Raw genomic sequence first — 19,764 nt, forward strand, 5'->3', positions numbered from 1 at the left:
CTTACAGCAGTGAGCTTGAAGTTGATTGACGTTGCTTTTGCTACATTTACCTGCTTCACCTAGAGTGGAGGAGGATTTTAACAACACTTTTAAGTCTGTACTTCAAATGCGAACACTTGCATGGCACAGGACCGTTCTGCCTGGCCCTTCTTCATATTCCTGCTCATAATTCTTTTCAAATGCGATACAGCTGAAGTGACTTGAACTGCTGGTAAATGTGTCCTACTATACTCTCTGGTTTTGCTTCACTGTTTTGTCCCCTGTGGGCTGCATGAGCTTGCTGTATTGTAGCTGCTTCCCTCTCTTCACAATCTGTGTCTGTCCTGTAGATGAGGAGGAGGATGAGGAAGAAGTTTATAAGATGGCAGGTGTTATGGCCCAGTGTGGAGGCTTGGAGTGCATGCTTAACAGACTGACTGGAATCAAGGACTTCAAACAAGGCCGGCACCTCTTAACCGTGAGTCTCAGCTTCTGTTCTTTGGCATCAGGAGTTATGTGCTGCAAAATGATACAGACGATGGTGAAGTTTAGTTGTCTGCCTTGTGTTGCAGTTTAAGGGTTGGAGCAGAGGTTTCAATTGACTATTTCATGAAAACCTGAGAAAGTCCCTTTTTCCCTCTCCTGTTCCTCTTGGTTAACAATTCTTTACAAAGACTTTGAAGTGCGTAGAAGCTGAGGACTTGGTAAGACTAAATCCTGTTTTGCTAGAGTGATTGCTTTCTGCCTTGGCCTTACTTGAAAACCAGAGCTGTCCTAAGGTTAATATTGGTCTAAAAATCTGGCTTGTACTTTACCCCAGAAGTCTGGAAACTAGGTATATTATCAGGTGCTTTTAGTTTCAGCAAAATCCTCCTACTCATTTTGAAGGTACTGTAGAGAATGCATTCTCTGTATTTTGTAGGTGCTGTTAAAACTGTTTAGTTACTGTGTGAAGGTGAAAATAAATCGTCAGCAGTTGGTCAAGCCGGAGATGAACACTTTGAATGTCATGCTGGGAACCCTTAACTTGGTAAGGACAACCTGGACTTTCCTAAAGTGTTTTCTGTGGACTCCAGTGAATTTAAACTACCTCTGACTGTCATGCTGCCTTAAGACAACTACAAGAGATCTTAAATATTGCTGGACTGGCACTGCAAATTACCTGTTAGCCATTCCTTATCTGTTAGTGAGTGGAAGTGTGTGGGTCAGTTAAACCAGTTGCTGGTGGTGTTACAGTAACTGCTGCCATCTCCTCCAGGCTCTGGTGGCTGAGCAGGAAAGTAAGGACAGCGGAGGAGCGGCCGTGGCAGAACAAGTGCTTAGTATAATGGAGATCATACTGGATGAATCCAACGCAGAACCTCTGAGCGAGGACAAGGTGAGTGCCTGGGGCTTGGTACATGGATGGAAATGTTGACTGGGATTCAAGGCTTGCAAATACCTTATTACAGTGATGCTGAGCTTCAGGAGCTATAGAGGTGTGCTAAATGGGAGTCTAACCCTTGTTACGCTTGCTGGCATGTCTTAACAGGCCTTGGAGGCAGGGCAAGAGGAGTGCCCTGAACCAAAAACACTGCGAGGCTTCTTTTGGATGATTCTTGCACAGTTGGGGTGGGGGTTATTAGGCACTGCTTGGATCCCTTCCTTGCTGCTTTGGGCCACAGGCCAGTGAGAGACAAGAAAAGACACAGCTCTGCCTTGTTTTTCTGAGTGTTTTCATGCATGTTGAAAACATGATTGATTTTCCAGCTAGTTGAGGATAAAAGCTATATCTCAACTACATGGAGAATGAGAAGAGTTTCTTGGTCATCTTTTGAAACTGTTGGTGTGTAGGGATCCAATGTCCTTTTGGATAGAATTATTAGACCTTTTGGCTAGAAAATTCTTTAATAGTAAGTGGAAGAAGTCAGTTGTCAGCTAGAGGAGTTGTTACAGCCATTCTGCGAGACATTTGAGAATGAAGCAGGATTTTGTTCTTCATCCAGCTATCTTATCAGGGTCTAGAGCTCTAATTCTTCAACACTGGAGTAGTCTACCAGCTACGAGAGCGAGGGTTTTCTTGAACGTTGTAGTTTTATTCCTGAACATAAATCATGCTCTTCTTCCTTTGCAGGGTAACCTTCTCCTAACCGGTGACAAAGATCAGCTGGTAATGTTGCTCGATCAGATTAACAGCACTTTTGTTCGTTCCAATCTCAGTGTCTTGCAAGGCCTACTACGCATCATCCCTTACCTGTCCTTTGGGGAAATGGAGAAAATGCAGATTCTGGTTGATCGATTCAAGCCCTACTGTAACTTTGATAAGTATGTTGTCATATTTCAATTAAAAGCACGTAAAATCAGTTGTACTGACAAGTTTATAACTTTTCTTTTTTTCTCATTGATGCTTACTTCAGTGTAATGCAAAGCTTCAGAGATTCCTGGTGCATAAACTTAATTTCCTATTTCACTTCTAAGCCATTTTTAAAAGAAATATGTGAGCATGTAGCTTGAGAAATAGGGTTTTAGAGTAAATTCTGAGATGACAAGGGTCTGACTAACTTTTCTGGGTCTCCGAGCTGGAGTAGGTATGTGCGTTCAGTGATAATGTAATGAGAATTACAGGCAGACAGCCTCCAAGTTACCATTTGTTCTCTTCTTTCAGGTATGATGAGGAGCACAGTGGAGATGATAAAGTTTTCCTAGACTGCTTCTGTAAAATAGCAGCGGGAATAAAGAACAACAGCAATGGCCATCAGCTGAAAGATCTCATCCTTCAGAAGGGAATTACACAGAATGCCCTTGACTACATGAAAAAGCACATTCCTAGTGCAAAGAAGTAAGGGTCGCTGCTTAATGTATGTGATAATCCTGAACATCCTTCTCTCATTTCATCACCACAACAAACCACCAATAAAGCCGTTAACAAGCCCATATTCAGAAGCATTTAGATTTGGTACAGCTGTGATGTAGAGGGTCTGGTGAGACAGTACTACTACAGGGATGGGCTAAAAAGCCTGTAATCTTCCCATTTGATACCCATCCGAGCTGATTTCTTGGATATCATGATGCTTTTGTTTCCTGCCTGTTCGTTAGCTATTGCACTGTAATAGAGCTTTTGCTATTGATGGCCAGCTCATGAACATAAAACAAATCCCAAGGCTAAGAGCTGACACTATGGCTATTAGCGTGCACAACATGGAAGTGGGAGTGTGAATGTCACTCCATTAATTAATGGAGGAGGGACACGGGGGGAAGGGTGCTTGTCTTGCCTGCAGCCTGCGCTCTGCAAGCTGTGCTGCTGGCTGACCGCCAAGTGCCTTTTCGGAACGGGTGACTGCCCTTCATCTGCTGCCTCTTGTTTTCTGTGCAGTTTGGATGCAGACATATGGAAGAAATTCTTATCTCGACCCGCACTTCCTTTTATCCTGCGCCTGCTCCGTGGACTTGCCACACAGCACCCTGCTACACAGGTAAGGAGACTGTCCTGAAGGTCAAGTAGGACATGGCTGGCTTGTTATGCTGCTTTTTGGTGGCTGTAGCTAAGCAGTTATTTCTATAGTATTTGATTCTACAATGTTTTCTGTTGGGCTTGAAGGGACACACCAGCTTCAGGTATCATCTGCTAGTCTATAAAAGTCTGGAGGGCAGAGATTTTGACTTAAATATCTTCTTATTCTGTGCGGTGTGAGATTTACACACCAGTGTGAAGAGAAGGTAATTTAGGACTGTGAACTATATAGTATTGATAGGCTTCTCAGGGCCTGATTGTTGTTTTAAGAAAGCTCTTTATCCAACATCCACATCTTTCCTCTTAGTAATGGCCAGTGTAGAAGCAAATTGCCCCAGCCTGGTATGCAATTTTAAGGTCCAGGGTCAGTGCTTCTGCTCAGCTTTCATGGGTGGGATTAGAAGGACCAGTTACTGTCATGTGCACCCTTTTTTCTGAAGAAAGTGCTGTGTTTCAATCCCTATTAGGTGCTAATAGGTACAGACTCAATTACCAACCTGCACAAACTGGAGCAGGTGTCTAGTGATGAAGGGATCGGGACGTTAGCAGAGAATCTTCTGGAGGCACTAAGGGAACATCCAGAGGTGAATAAGAAGATCGACGCTGCCCGGAAGGAGACACGTGCAGAGAAGAAGCGTATGGCCATGGCAATGAGACAGAAGGCCTTGGGCACTCTGGGGATGACGGTAATGTCTGTTTGCACTGATGGCAGACTAGTGATCTAATGATCTTTTATTTCTGCCTTGCTAAAACTGCCACACAAGGAATTGTGTAAAATGATTTATTGACAAATATTGCAGAGCTCAAGCCCACGGTTTGCCTGGTGCTGCTGGGAGAGTAAATATGGTTGCTAATAGCAGGCTGGGAAATGGGTTGGGCATTCCTGTTACAGTGGTGGGGATGATGGTGTTCATCATTGTCTTTTTAACCTGCTCGAGCTGTTCTCTCTTTCAGACGAATGAGAAGGGTCAGGTAGTGACCAAGACTGCGCTGCTTAAACAGATGGAGGAGCTTATAGAAGAACCAGGTCTGACTTGCTGCATCTGCCGGGAAGGATACAAGTTTCAGGTAAAGTGAGATACATTTGCAAAGCCCTCTCACCAGCTGAGGGGACTTGCCAGTATCCGGCTGCACAAGGCTTGGTGCATTGGCTCTGGGAGGTCAGGAAATCTCAGGTTTGGTTCTTGGGATCAGTAATTCCAGAGGCAGTTGGGAAGTGAAAGTGTGTTTCCAGTAAAAGCTGGATGTTTTCAGTGAAAGCTGGAAAAAGATTTGATCAGTGTAAGTTTGAGGTAGGGACTGGGTGGGATGAAATTCAGTGCAGTGTCAAAATAGTACAAAGTGCGAACTGTTACAGAATGATCTTTAACATAGCTGTTGTGTCATTGCAGCCTACAAAAGTCCTAGGTATTTATACTTTCACCAAACGTGTTGCACTAGAGGAGTTTGAGAACAAGCCGCGAAAACAACAGGGGTACAGCACAGTCTCTCACTTCAACATTGTCCACTACGATTGTCACCTTGCAGCTGTAAGGTATGTTCTTATCACAGGCTGGGTAGTGGTGGTTGATGTTATTTTCCAAGGTGGTTTGTGAGCGTGGCACTTGACCTTGTAACTCAGGATGGGTTTGCTTGTGAGTTGGTCACTTTGCAGCCTGGAGACAGTCATGGGCTGCTGTGGTCTGCTTTAATGTGCCAAATAGAGGTCAGGCCTGGACACTGAAAAGTGAACTCCGTAGTTTAAAGAAGCTGTGGAATTGCCAATTTTTTGATGGTTTCTTAGACAAAAACTTGCATCCTTCTAACTTGCCTGGGTGTGACTTGCTTTCTCAATGCAGACTTGCTCGCGGCCGTGAAGAATGGGAGAGTGCAGCCCTACAAAATGCCAACACCAAGTGTAATGGGCTCCTGCCAGTCTGGGGACCTCATGTGCCAGAGTCTGCTTTTGCTACTTGCTTAGCACGGTGCGTAGAAAAAGTTACTTCTCGAGCCGGTTTGCATTTGGGTAGGTGAGTCAGTACGTTACCACAGAGGCACGCTAGTTTCAAACCATGGAATCAAAGGTGATGGCAGCTAAACCTTAGTAAACCTGAGCCATTTCAGATTCTACCATCAAGAGTACATCTCCTAAAAAAGTGCAGGTGTCTGTTTGCTTCTTGGCATCATATAAATATATAAATTCATTACTTCCTTAGCACCCAGTCACTCCTGAAGATGCAGTGTGCAGTAACAATGTTGATTCATTCATGGCCCAGTGACCCCCTGCTTTACAAAAGAAACCTGTCTGACACCAATGGATTCCCTTGTGTAGCTTTCCAAACCTCTGTTGGATGGTAATGAGTTACAGTAGCCTGACCACTTACCTAGAGCAGATGGAGATGGTTCATCCTGCTAATATCTGGTCCACCTTGTGCTGGGTTTGTACAGTCACATCAGAAATCAGGAGTGGTAACATCTTTAATGCATTTCAGCCAGGGAGCTGTATCCCAAGCCCTGGACGTGGGAAAATAGTATCGATGAGTGTATATATGTATGCAGATGGAATTGGATTTGCCAGCGTAAGCTGAGAACCTCCCTTTGGGGAGGTTAATTGAAGGTGGCAATGCTTGCATTTTGTATCCTGTTCATTCTTTAAAGCTTTTCTATAAGATACTTGCTCAGATTCTGAGCTATGGTGTGGAAGAAGAAACTGTATTAAAGTTTTGAAAGGGTTTTTAATAAAGTAACACTTAACTGCTGTTTTTCAGACACAACACGTACCTCCAAGAATGCACAGGGCAGCGGGAACCCACCTACCAGCTCAATGTCCATGACATTAAACTGCTATTTCTCCGTTTTGCGATGGAGCAATCATTCAGCGTAGATACTGGAGGAGGAGGAAGGGAGAGCAACATACACCTCATTCCATACATAATCCACACGGTGCTCTACGTCCTCAACACGTCAGTACCTTTCTCTTAGCAACAACCTCTGCCTTCCACTCTCAGTCTCAGAAAGGTCTATAAGGGCTGCAATGTGGGCTTTGTTACATGTATGTGGCAAAAAAGATGGGAAACCACACAAAATTTTTATGAGGAACGAAATTGCACATTTTAAGCAGACTGTTACAGGTTTACATTGTTTGGAGTAAAGTGTTGCCGCCTGAACATGCAGGATAACAGGGAACCTATTGAGTAAAAGCAATTGGGAATTAGCTTCTCTTTCCATTCTAGCTGTAATTATTACCTCTGGGGTGAGCAACAGGGTTACTAGATTAAAGAAACACTGCCGGCTTAATTTTCTCTGGAGCAGACAGAAGAGAGACACTATGATGAAGTAATTCTTGTTAGTTGAAAACTTAACCCTGGTATCATTTTATCTGATACTAAAATAACAATCAGTTTTGTTTCCAGTTTTGACATACTGGAATTCTCTTGTAGTGTTTGAGTCCATCAGATTTTCCTGACATTTTTAAGATACTTTTTTTTTTAATATTATTATTATTATTTTTTACCAATAAAACAGCAGCATAAGAACACTTCTGCTGAAGTGTTTCAGTAAGATCTTATTTATGCAAAGCATAGTAAGATAAGGGCATGCTTTGGCTTGGCACTATGTCTAAGTGTACAAATCTATAGGCACCTAAATGCTTTGGAATGCATGAGCTGGTTCTGCTAATACAGTACCCTGTGTGAAAATGTAATGCCCATACGCCTCTTATTTGTGTAGCTAGATACTAGAAAGTAATACTAATTAGATGAGGGTATAAATGTTAAAATACATGCCTCTCCAACCAAGGTCACTCCAAATGGAGTGCAATGAAATCTCTCTCACTTTCCCGCCTGGAACTAATCAACATTTTGGCTCTAATACAATTTGTCTATTGTTTTTAATATCTATCTCCAGATCCCTGTGCTATTGTTTTCTGAGTCCCTTGGGAGACAAATAAATGAAACTATTCTTTTCATCTTGTTAGTCTGCTTACTGGCACCAGAGAGCCCAGAACCCGCTGTGCGGCTGTTGTATAAAAATGCATTATGTAGTTTCCAGACATTATTTTTTTTCTAAAGACATGTCGATATTAAATGGAGAAAATGAAGAGCTACTAGTTGGCTACCAGCTGCATCATGTAGCAAATGAAAAGGTCACACAACACTGACACCAGACACAGCTTTATCTGCTAGGATGCTGCTTTATACCTTCCTGATAGGGAGAGTGTATCTAACTTAAAAATCGAGGAACCTACCTGGCTGGCAGCCTCTTCCTGATGAAGTAGAGCAATAGACTGTGGTAAAGCATGATACATCTTCACAAAGTCTACTGTAACACAGAGTTTGCACGGTCAGCTCTGGGGTGTCAGGAGTCCTGAAGAGACTGGAGCCTAGGGGAAAGGAAAAAAATTATATATATAAGCTTGCAGTAAGTACACTATCTTTTTGGTTTTGAAATTGGTCTGTATCTTCTCAGTGATTGCTTTTGTGGTAGGTGAATAATATAAATTGATTCTAAGGTCTGGCTGTTGGAGCTGCAGTCACGTGCTGCAGTGTCAGATGGGAGACGGTACAACCTGAACACATGGACTGGCTGGCCTGACTCTTATTTTTTCACTAAAAAAAGGAAAAATAGCTCTACAGTAGTATTGCCCTTTATTGGGCAAATGCCAACTGCCTTTCAAACCTCTCTAGTACAATACACAGCTCCAAGGAAAAGTGTATTTGCTAGGCTTATATGCTTCACTGGGAGCAAATACTCAACCAGTGGATGAATTTGGGAAAAACCTGATAGTGCCAAGCTAGCACTGCTTTTTCCTCTGTAGGACTGCGTGAATGCGGTACCTCAAAGCTCCTGAGAAGTAGCAAGTTAACATGTAAGAGCCGGAGCAGCTGCTGAAGCTTTTCTTGTGTTTCAGAACTCGAGCAACTTCAAGAGAGGAGAAGAACCTCCAGAGCTTCATGGAGCACCCCAAAGAGAAGTGGGTGGAGAGTGCCTACGAGGTGGACGGGCCCCATTATTACACTGTGCTGGCGCTGCACATCTCGCCCCCGGAGAAGTGGAAAGCCATGCGAGTGGAGATACTCAAGAGGCTCCTCGTCACCTCCCACGCGCGAGTGGTGTCACCAGGGGGAGCCAGCAGGTTAGCCACGACCCCACTGCTGCTCCGCAGCTGCCAGCTTACTCATGTTACTGTCACAGTAGTCTGGAGCCACACAGCAGCTTATGGGGAGCTAAGGAAAGGAGCCTGCATATTTTAGAATAGCAGATATTAACCCTTCTGAGTAGCTTTGTACTCAGCGTTGCAGAGGTATGAGCAGGAGCATTTGATTCTGGATGTTTTTTGGAGTGGATCAGTGATGCTTTTCCTAGGAGTATAGCTAAAAGTAGGAGAATGGCAAGATGCTTATTTCCCCCACACCTCAAGTGAAACACTGTAGTAACTTCTGTTGCGTGCTTTCAGAGCTGCTAGCATGCTCTCTGCTTGCCTTACTAAAGGAGCTGTTTCTGTGCTCTTTTGATCAGTGCACCAGCTTCCTTAAATAGAAAAATAGAAATAGAAATCAAATGCCATTGCTTTTAAAAAAAGAAAAAAATCAATAGCAGCTGTCACACACTTGAAGTACAAGAATAAGTGGCTGTGCCTGCATGACTAAAGCACATATTTCCAGAGAAGGAAAGGGAATTCCAGTTTCTGAAAAGATGATTTTAAATAGCTGTCATAATTAGGAATAAATTCATTATTATTCTAAGTCGCCTTAAAGGGCATTCTTATTCTGATGACATTAATTATGTGTTTGATAAAGTCATTACATTGTAGTAACCCACAACACAGCATGCATCAATGCTATTAGAGGCATCAAAAGTGAAAGAGCCCTTAAAGGGGCTCCTGTATTGATTTCTGTGCTAGTTTCTGCAGTTCAAGCTCAGCCTGCTCTGTGTTCATGTCTCCTATTTCCACCACCCTGCCTAAGTTCTGGGAAAGGGGGTTTAACAGTTACAGGAGATACTATCGTGGAGGTCTGTTTTCTCAGAGACAAGGGTGTGCAGCTTTTCATGTGGCCCATGGGAGAGACTGGTAAAGCAAAGCCCCTGTGTGGGTTTGTTGTGGATGTTTGGTGTTTTTTAAAACCCTCAGTAAATGATTCTGTTTCTTTCCCAATTTATCTCTAAGCAGTATGTAATAAAAGCATACTGAAATGGATGTAGCAAGAAACTTCCAGCTAAACCATCCAATCTCTGGAATTTCAGGCAAAAACACTCAGAAATAGTTCTCAGGAATTATGTCAAGGTTTATTCAAGGGCTTTCTTTAATCCCTGCAGACTAAGAGAGCACAAAGCCTTCCACTGATAATACCTCTCAGAAATAGAAATACGGCAATTCTTATTCCAAGGTCTGTGCTTATTTATTCTTGTGGAAAATCGGGAAGAGGGTGATGGACGATGAAATGCTCTGCGGATAAGTGCCAATACCTTGAATTTGTAGGCTAAGGCAAAGAGGAAGCCAGCGTCTGTAACATCAGACTAATATGTCTGCATACAAAAGATTAAAATTAGCATTCCACGTTAGTTGCAGTACAAAGGTGTTATCTGGGAGCACCACCATTCAGAATACATTGGGGTGGTGTGGACTGAAGGTTAGAGAGATGCAAGGACTCACTGCCACCTTTACTGGGGGAGATGGAGAGAAGTCGCTATAGGAACCAACAGTGCATTTAAAAGCAGCTGAGGATCAACTCATGGTCCTAAAAGGGGCCTGTAAATCTTATTAATGAAGATGCAGGCAATACTCTACATTCCCTCATACTTAAGTGAAGGCAACAAATACTGCCTGTGCCCTGTCCTGTGGTTAGGTGCTTTATCCCGCTGCTCAGCTGGATTAGTCAGTGTAAAACAGATTTGAGGAGAATCTAGCCAAAAATGTCTTCTGTCTCTGCCAGGAGCTAGAGCTATCACAGTTTGTCTGCAAGACCGAAGTGAGAGATGCTCAGCATCTTCTGGGTTTTAGAAATACTTTGTATTTAAACCCAAAGATGAAATTAGCAGAATGGATAGGAGTTCTGGATTTGTTCTTTTTTTGTAAATATAATTTACAGGTTCCAAAGAACTGAATCAAGTGACCAATTACCTGCTCATTATTACTGAACCAAGAATTCTGGCTAGAAAAATCATACAGACACTTTTCAGTATAGCTTTCATCTGGAGTTTGGGAGGAAAATATCCTTTTGATTTTTTTCCTTTGGCTCCTTACTGTGACCTTTCTAAAATATTCATGAGAGAAGCGAGGCTCCTGAAGTGTTACCATCTAACTTTCTGCCGGCAATCCATGTATAGCTGATGAGCCTGAACCAGCTTACATTAATGAAAATGTGGCAGCTATTATATGAAGTAGCTGTTCCAGAAGGTAGCTACCAGACTTAACCCACAAGGGCCTTTTAGTTTTCAATTAAAGGAGCAGACTCCAATTAGATCAAAACCATTCACATGAAAAGAAACTCTGTCTTGCAGTATTTGGGAGTCTAGAATTAGCCTCGCTCTAAGTTGCTGTTCTTCCCGTGGAAATTTAGTCACCTTTACTAATTGGTTTTCCTTTAAATAATTAAGCCTAGCTGCCCAAGCAGGCTGCCACCTACCAAGCTGTCTGTTTTAAGGGCAGACACACAAATGTGGCCTTTTAGAATAAGAGCAGCAAAACGTTCATTTTCCCCAAAAAAACCCAACTTGTGGCAGATTGCAATTGGGCCCATGGTCAGACCATACCCTTTTGTCTTGCTGACTTGCGTCAGTGGCAGCTGAGCTAGTTCTAGATGCATAAAAAAGGGCTTTTTTTTTCCAAAGCTTTTAAGTGGTGAGCAGGAAGCGGCATGTGATGGAGGCAGATGTACCTGAGAAACGCATGCAAGAAAATTCCAAACCCATTAGAGTTGCTGGCAGGAGGTTCCACCTTGCCAGAACCTGTTTGTGATTAATCCTGTAAACTTTGGGAGCTGTTATCCCAGGACAGCTCTGTACCTTTTATAGCATTTCTTCAGCCAGATGCTGAATTTCCAAAAGAAGTCCTTTCATGGTGATAGAATAACCAAGAAGATATTAACTGGAAATTCCTCCGTTTTTTCAAGGACAGGATATTTCCCTCAGAGTCTTTCAGAAACACACTTGTGAGTTAAAAGCAAAAGTATGTTCTCTGTCATTGATACAGACTGTGGCTGAAACCTAGATTTAGTTTTTTCTTCAGGAATCTGCTGTACTCCAAGCAGTGAGTGTACAAATGGGGGCTGTGCATTGTTTTTTCCGACTTTGCTGTTGACTTCCTACATAGTCTTAGCAGTGTACTTCCCTCTGTGCTTGTTTTCTTCCTGTGAAATAAGATTTCATTGCCTAACCTGCTTTGGTTACACTAGGTGCAGCTGGCAAAGTGACTTCCTAGCCATAGGAATCGTTGCACAGAAATTGCGGATGCCCAATGTTTGTTTTGTGTGCAAGAGCACACAGCAAAGCTTACTCAGAGCCATTCCCCATGCGTATTATTGATAGGCTTTTTGGCTGTTTCAGCTTTCATGCTATTCATCAAATCAGTTACCAAAGCGTAGTAAACTGATTAACTCAAAGATTGATTTCATTATCTTCCTAGACTGGCAGATAAGACAGTGAAGGAATATGCAACGTACCGCTCTGGCCTTCTCTTCTGGGCCCTAGTAGATCTCATTTACAACATGTTCAAGGTAAGAAAAAACATTGAAGTCTATCTGTAGCAGCTTTCTAACCTGAACAACTACCTGCGTTTGAAATAGAAGGCAGAGTTTGAAGCCCCTTTTTCCAAGATCCTTGTAAACATGAAACTTCACCTTGTATGAGGAGAAAGGCTGCAAGAGGCTGCCTGTGCTTATTGTACCCCTTGCAATTTGGTATCTGAAGAATTGAGAGTTTCCCAGTTTGCAGAACTCTTCCTGTATTGTGTATTTGCCTTTTTTTTTTTTTTCCTGTTCTTTGTTCACTAAAGCAAGGACATTCAGAGCTGCAGCAGGGAAACAGTTGGGTAAGGAAGGAGGTAGGGGCATCCACCAGAAAGAAACTTGCAGCTTCCAAAGAGGGTTAAGTAATTAAGGTGAGAAAATAGGGGGGGGTTTGACTGATTTGGTCCCATTTTCTCGTCTCGTAGAAGGTGCCTACCAGTAACACAGAGGGAGGCTGGTCCTACTCTCTTGCTGAATTCATACGACACAATGACATGCCAATACACGAAGCTGCAGACAAGGCCCTGAAAACCTTCCAGGAGGAGTTCATGCCAGTTGAAACGTTTTCCGAGTTTTTGGATGTGGCTGGTAAGCGTGCGCTTTCCCTTTTATAGGCTGTCTTATGCAACTCGTGACTGCTGCTTGCTTGAGACAGCAGCATTCCTGACACTGCTGCAGCAGCTTGTTTGTACGAGGCAGCGAGAGGAGGAGACCTCGGCACTCCAGCTATTGCCTAAGCTATTTCAAAAACAATTGGGAGACAGGCTTGAGCATCCCCAGACAGGAAAATATCTCTCACCTGATCCTGTGGGTCCTCCTCCTGCTCTGTTAAACATACATACTTACATCACAGCTTAAGGGTGTTTTTGGATATATGTGAAGGTCGATAAACAGATGTGACCGTGTACTAGAGGCAGCAGTTCGGTGTAGCGGGACTTCCTGCTGTAGTGATTTTGGTATCCCTAGGAGTCAGGAGATGCTGAAAATTCATATGCAGAGAAGCTACTCTTACTTTGGTTACAAGTTAGTTGTGCCCCAGGCCAATCTCTCACTGTCCAACGTATGGAGCTGCCAGGCAGCCAGCTACAGTATCCCTATAGTAGGTCTGTTACACAAGAGCAAGTGCCATATGGATTTAACGTACACACTTGGGTCCCTTCTGCACATGCACCCAACAAGGGTTTATCTTCGTCTTGTCCATACTTAAAATAACATTGCAGCTGTCATTATTAACTTACACATGCCCTAACACAAATCCCTAATGTGGGCAGGAGAAACCGCTTTGTGGATCTAATTATTCTGTATTGTCTTGTTTTGTTTAAAGGACTCTTATCAGAAATCAATGATCCCGACAGCTTCCTCAAGGATCTTTTGAACTCCATCCCCTGAGCCGGCAGCACAGAGAAGCATTGGGCAGAGACTACACTAGCTTGCCTTCCATCCCTTTGTGTTCCTCCTTGTGCAGTCTGTCCCTTCCCTGAGGAGTGCTGCAGTTTTTTGGTTTTGTTTTGGTTTTTGGTTTTTTTTTTTCTACAATTTTTCTTCTTGGAGTGATTTGGAATTTAGATTTGTTTTATCTTGTATTTCAGTGCTTCTATCTGTAAAGCCTTGTGTATTCAGCTGATTGAAAGAACTTGTACAGAGAGGAATCCAAAGCAGTAAATCTTAATGCTTTAGTGTGCACCTCTTTGAAGTTAAATAAATCGAACAAATGGGTAAGATGGGTTTGACTAGTACTTCAACCATGCAGTAGCCTAAATGCCAAGTTCTTTCTCATCTTTTCTTTCAGAGCTTCTTCTCTCAGGGCTCAGAGCTGCTGCTCTTTCCGGCCCATAGTCTGGACAAGGAGACACAGGAAGCAAAAGGCTCGTAGAGAGCAAGGAAGCAGACTGACACTGTCTTTACTGATTGTACATGCAGAGCAGGTTTCCCCCTGTGGGACATGAGCCTTAGAGACTCGTGGACTGCAAGGACAGCGTTTCCTTCCACCCCTTCTTCACCTGGGTGAGGGCAGCTGTCCCAGCTGCAGTCATCTGCCCTGGCGCTTCGTGTTACCCTTCTCCAAGGCATGTTGCATATCACAGTGTCTTTCCTGACTTTACTCTCAGCAAGGCTGTATTCAAAGCAAGCGTGCATGTCGTTGCCTCCAGTTGTGTAGTACTGATGGCGACGTTACCTCTCGGAGGGATGCTACTCACATCGAATTTATTTTCTCTCTCTGGTAAAATTTTCAGCTTCAGCAAAATGCATGGAAAATAGACACTGCACACTTCTTGAGCCGGCCACTTGCCCTTTTGATAGCTTGCATTTTGGTGTGCATGCCCTGTCCTGAAGCCAAGTACCTGCTTTGAATACAGCCTTGTCTTTTCTCACCCAGTTGTGCATGCTGGTAACTTACCTTTACCACCAGTTCTGCTGTCCTGTAACCCAGCTGACACGTGGTTAAGCTGGAATCTAATAAAGCTTTCCCTGTCTTCCTTGTCTCTGTTTGAACTTGAATTTCCGCAATCCTAACACAGTCCCATCCCATAAATAATAATTATTTTAGAGGCTGAATAACTCGGCAACCTATTTGATGCCTTTTGTTAGTGTTGAGCACACATTATGATTTAGCAATTAGCAAGTGGGTGAAGGCACAGTGTTTTTCTTCTCGCCTCTGTGGGTGCTTATGTCACTCCTGGCAGTCAGATTTGGTTCTGGGGAGGAGTACTGAATAGCAAGTCACCTTGAAAAGGTTGGGTTAGTGTCTTGCAAGGGGCTTGAGGACATGTCAGTGGGCTGCTTTGTTGGTTGGGTAAATATGTCTTGCCTTATGAAGGCACAGGAGGGGGGCCCGTGTGGAGTTTGTTCTTCTTCGGTACAGCGATATGACGCTTCATCTGCCTTGTAACCACATAAAAGAGAAAAACCTTGTTTCAAAAGCACTGTAAAGTCAAACCTAACAGTCTTCTCTCCGAATAAGCAGCTATAATATACCTATGGGTGGATGCACAGGCGTTGCATACCAATACCAGCGTACAGTAGCTTGGGCAATCCTAAAAACCCTTTTTGAGTAAACGACCTTTCAAATCAGTATGATTCCTGAAAGCAGCAGTGAACAGGTAACAAGAAACCAGGTTTTTATGACTGTGGTTCTAAAGCTTCTCACAATACGGAGAGTTCAGGTGCAAGACTGAAACCCCACCACGTTTTGACTTTGTCATTTGTGTAAGACAGACCAGTTAAGCTCTGGACAAGAACTATTAATGTGATTTGGAAAGCTGGGGAGGAATACTAGGCTGCCTTGCTACCTGCTTTTGTCTTTTCACAGAAAAATACATCTTTTCCCCTTCAGCCACAGCCTCAGCATGCTAGACAGTCCCTCAGCTTTTGCTTCACAGCTGTTGCCTCACTGGCACAAAGAAGGATGTTACAGATACCTTGCGCAGTACCTTTCTTCAGCTTACCTAACAAGGTAACTTCAGCGTAGCTCCAGTTTTTGCTGATGCAAATCCTGGTACAGCTCCATTTATGCTGGCACAGGTCTTTTGAGAAAACAGTCTCTGCTGTTGCAGGAACTAGCGAAGTTACCAGCAAAATAATTCTTTCTGCCCGTGCAGTTGGATCAGCAGATCCTTAAGCTTACCAGGAGCAGAACGCAACCACCATTTGTTCACCGATGTTATTACAACTGTGAGGAAGTTGGATCTTAAAAGGAGGTCATCAGCCATGTCCTTACCAGTATTAAGCACAGTTGCAATGAACTACTCAGCTACTTGGAGCTATTCTAGATGTTTTTGCAAAGGCCCAGAGATGTATTTTGGAAAATAAAGGCAGTGTATCAAGTGCCTCCCTGCCCAGAGCACAAGAGGGCTGTGATTCATGGGGGAGCCAGATTTGAAAAGAAGGTGGAAACAGCATGATAGTGCTTCTGCGGAATAGAACAGCTTGGGAGGGACTAAAGACTAACAATAACAACCCCAGAAGACCTAGGGAGGGACAAGAACAAAAGAAAAGTGTTTTGGAAAGTTTCAGCTGACACAGGCCACACACAGAGGCTCAAACATTCTCAGTACCGCACAAAGGCAATGCACTCCAGGCTGCAAAGTCCCCAGCGGGCTGGGGCTGGGGAAGTCAGCAAAGACTTGGGGGGAATGTGTTGCTTAAATTAGAAGCAAGAGAGGAGCAAGACTGAGGGAAGATGCCTCAAAACGGGTAAAACAACTCAAACTGATGAACCAAACCACTAGCTGAACAATAGAGAGTCAACCCCCTCTCCAAAAAAAGTAGTTTATTTGCAAAAGATATTTTGGGGGGGAAAAAGCCTTTGTATTGCACGAGAGCCAGTGTGACGTCCATGATTGCTTTGAACCTGGCTTCATAGGCAAGAGCTTCCCTAAGATGATCTGATGTCCTTGCAATGGCTGTTCACACTGGGTCAAACTCTGGTAATTGTTTATTAATCTTGGGAATGACACCTCCCAGGGAGAACAAAGCGCCCAGCCCTGCCCTGGGCACCAGCTTTGGCAGGGATGCGCCAGGCTCTCACACCTGCTGCAGGTAAAAAGGACCCCATGAGCCTGAATTCATTTGTTGCCGCTGCCACGGCTGGCTTCTGTGATCCCACAAACCCATCGGGCAGGTGGTACCCGAACAAAACCACTTGGCACCCAGGGCTTGTTCTGTGAAGATGGGAAGCCCTTGACCTTCCTCCTTGTATTTCATGATGGTTTCCTTTGTCTTGCTGCATCCTCCCTTCGTAATTCCCTTTTTCAAGCCACGCAAATGCCCTTCTGGAAGCTTTGCACAGCTGGGTGCTCTCTCTGACAGCTGTCCCGCTGGGATGGGATGCCTTCCTCCCACTCCTCTCTGCCCTGCTACTGACGCTTCCGACTAGCTCTCCATCCAAGTTTCTCTCCCATGTTTTGTCTCTTACTGCAATTGCCTGGGAGTATTTTCAAACAAGCGGTGGGATTAAAGCTGCTGAGCATAAACACTCTGGGAGCTACAACATTTCGATGCCATAGAAGATTCCCTGGACTTTTTCCGATGCAGGAAAAGTGATTTATCTCCCTGGACACACGTCCACGTGGCTTGTTTTTCAGGCAGGAAAAGGACACGTGGATCACGTGTGTTCAGCAAGACCGTGGTGGAGCCTTGACAATTACGTGGGTACCTCTCAGGGTTGCAGTCTCCAATGCAGAAATTTGGAGCAAGAAGCCTCTTTTTCCTTTGTCCAAAGTTTTTGGGGGAGCCTTAGTACGTGTGGGCGCACACTGTACCAAAGGCTACTTCAATATTAAACAGCAAAAAAACCCTTTCATACAAAACCATTACCAGTTTCTGCCAAGGCAATGCTGAGATGTTGCTCAAGAAGCCTACAGCAAAGAAACGAGACACCAGACATACGCCACTGACCGCTGAACCACATGAAAACAGCTTCTATGGCAGGGCTTGCACTTACCCTGGCAGAAAAGTTTGTGTCATGTGTTTGCTGAAATGGGGCTCCATGTTTTTATTTTACCAAATGCCTCCCAAGGTGCCTGAACCGCTGGCTCTGGGAAGCACAGAGGCTTTTCTCTATGCCAGGCGGCTAATTCCCAGGGAAAGATCCCCAGTTTGCTCATCTGAAGGGCACAGCATAGGGCTGGACTGTCCCTGCTGCTGCAGCATCGTTAGTTGAATTATCAGTCCCTCCTCATCAGCTCCTGGCTCTGCAAACCTCGTCTTCTCCCATCTTGCTCTCAGCATTGCCAACCATTGTGTGGACACTGCACCGGCACCGTCCCTTGCCTGCATGAACCTGTATCGAGTCCCACGTGCTTATTTTGGCCGTTGAGCACCTTTTCTTCCAGGAAGATCACACCAGGCTCTGCCAGCCTGGCCCTTTCTGTCTCCGTTGCAGGAATAACCGCTTTCGCCATGCCACGAGCACAGCCCTTGCAGCATCCGCTATGCAAACAGTGGGCACCGTCGCACCGGCTTTGCCGTCTGCCTGTGACAATAAAGCAAATCTGCAAAATTCCCTCCCTGCCTCAGCCTTGCCTTTCAGGCCAGCCCTGTTTTCAGTTCAGGGCTTATTCCTTACCAATTTATGCCCCATCGAGCTCAAGGACTAGATCGGATGTCCTCCAAGCATGTAAGTGACATAAATGAGCACAAAAAGCACTAAGTCCAGGTTCCCAAATTGCCTTTAAATTCACAAGTGAAACCAGGCAAGTTTTTAGCTGCTCCGGAGAACGGCCACCCTGCCCGCCCGAGGAGCAGCTTTCCCAGCGCTTCTCAGGACATCTCCCATGGTCTCTGCAAGCTTATTTAGAAGCCACCCCTTGGGTCCCATTTCTGCTCCCTGCCCAAATCCAGATAAGAAAATCAAGATTGGCCTTGACTTGTTTGCTGCACATCACTGGGGTGCAGCCTGGCCACGTTATCACCCCAAGCAGGGATGATTCACAACTCATGCGTACAGAATCGAGGATACGGGGAAAAACAAGCGGTGCAGCTTGCAAGGACTGCTGAAAAAGATGTTTGGGTGAATTAAGTACAAAATCACTTTAGGGATGTCCCCTCCCGGTACACAGAGTTGCTGGGAGAAGCCAGCCTCAACCACCTGAACCTCCAGGAATAGTTACTCCCTTGCTGGTTTCCAAGAGGGGAAAAAAAAATTATTAATCCCCGATTTGCAGATTTTTTTGGCAGGATTGATCCCGCTCATTCACATCAACTGCTCAGCTCGGGGAGGAACCTCCGGCTCCATCCCGTTTATCAAAACCCTGGAGGCTGGCAGAGATCCCTCTCCCCATCCCAAAGGGGAACATGCCGGTAGGAAGAGATGCTTTTTGATTAAAATTAAAAATAAAATGGTACAAATGACACATCGAGGGGAAACCCTTGCGCTGCACTTTAACGCTGAGACCCGAGGCAGGTTAGGGGCCCCCCGGCATCGCCGCCCCAAAAGGCAGCATCCCCAGAGACCAGGATGGGGAACACAGCTTTCAGCCCTCTGAAGTGTGTAACGAGGTCTGGCCGCTGCCTCTTGAAAGGTTTTATTTATTTTCATAGTGCTTATTAAGCTTTTATTAGAGCAGGATAATCCCGTGCTCAGTGCTATTCCCTGCATCCAGGCTCTGTCGCTACAGGTCCCAGATTTGAAGCGGGAGTTATAATCTCTCTCCAAACCTCCACTCCTGCCCGCAATGATTCTTCCCTTTGTCCCACCGTTGCCACAGACCCGGGAGGGATCAGATATGTTCCCCGTTGCCTGATTTGCGCAGCTGGGTGCTGTAGAGCTCTCCTGCCCCTTTCTACATCACCCCGATGGATTTCCCACTCCAAAAAAGCAGGGGCTTCCTTCTGGAACCATGCCACCGCCCTGACATTCCTCTGCCTGACTCAGTCTGCTCCCTTCCCTTGTAAAATATAAACCACTTTTAGGTGAATCATAACTCAGCCTGAGCTGTGGGCGAACTCCAGCCAAACTTGGTGTAACCCTCCAGCGAGTCCTCAGTGACCTGCAAATGTCCAGGAGGACTCCAGAGCCACAGGAGAAATAGTTTCGATGTAAAGAGCCCAGGTCTGCTTTTGGAGCCACTGTGATTAACCCCGACCTGC

General features: G+C 44.7%; 1 protein-coding gene across 5 annotated transcripts in view; it reads left to right on the top strand.

The window, feature by feature from the left end:
* Window positions 1–14,648, top strand: part of UBR4 (ubiquitin protein ligase E3 component n-recognin 4) — an 80,724-nt gene extending 66,076 nt beyond the window's left edge. For all 5 annotated transcript variants that reach the window (XM_052793591.1, XM_052793592.1, XM_052793593.1 and 2 more), the window contains 15 exons: window positions 330–457; window positions 902–1,009; window positions 1,238–1,357; window positions 2,093–2,283; window positions 2,624–2,797; window positions 3,332–3,431; window positions 3,937–4,155; window positions 4,424–4,537; window positions 4,861–5,003; window positions 5,308–5,433; window positions 6,217–6,411; window positions 8,358–8,582; window positions 12,072–12,162; window positions 12,600–12,762; window positions 13,499–14,648. In XM_052793591.1, the coding sequence (XP_052649551.1) occupies window positions 330–457; window positions 902–1,009; window positions 1,238–1,357; window positions 2,093–2,283; window positions 2,624–2,797; window positions 3,332–3,431; window positions 3,937–4,155; window positions 4,424–4,537; window positions 4,861–5,003; window positions 5,308–5,433; window positions 6,217–6,411; window positions 8,358–8,582; window positions 12,072–12,162; window positions 12,600–12,762; window positions 13,499–13,563 (2,162 nt within the window). In that variant the 3' untranslated portion in view covers window positions 13,564–14,648. The remainder of the gene's footprint in view (window positions 1–329; window positions 458–901; window positions 1,010–1,237; window positions 1,358–2,092; window positions 2,284–2,623; window positions 2,798–3,331; window positions 3,432–3,936; window positions 4,156–4,423; window positions 4,538–4,860; window positions 5,004–5,307; window positions 5,434–6,216; window positions 6,412–8,357; window positions 8,583–12,071; window positions 12,163–12,599; window positions 12,763–13,498) is intronic.
* The last annotated feature ends 5,116 nt before the right edge of the window (window positions 14,649–19,764 follow it).

This window comes from Harpia harpyja, chromosome 7 (genome assembly GCF_026419915.1).
Source record: "Harpia harpyja isolate bHarHar1 chromosome 7, bHarHar1 primary haplotype, whole genome shotgun sequence".
Lineage (NCBI taxonomy): Eukaryota > Metazoa > Chordata > Aves > Accipitriformes > Accipitridae > Harpia > Harpia harpyja.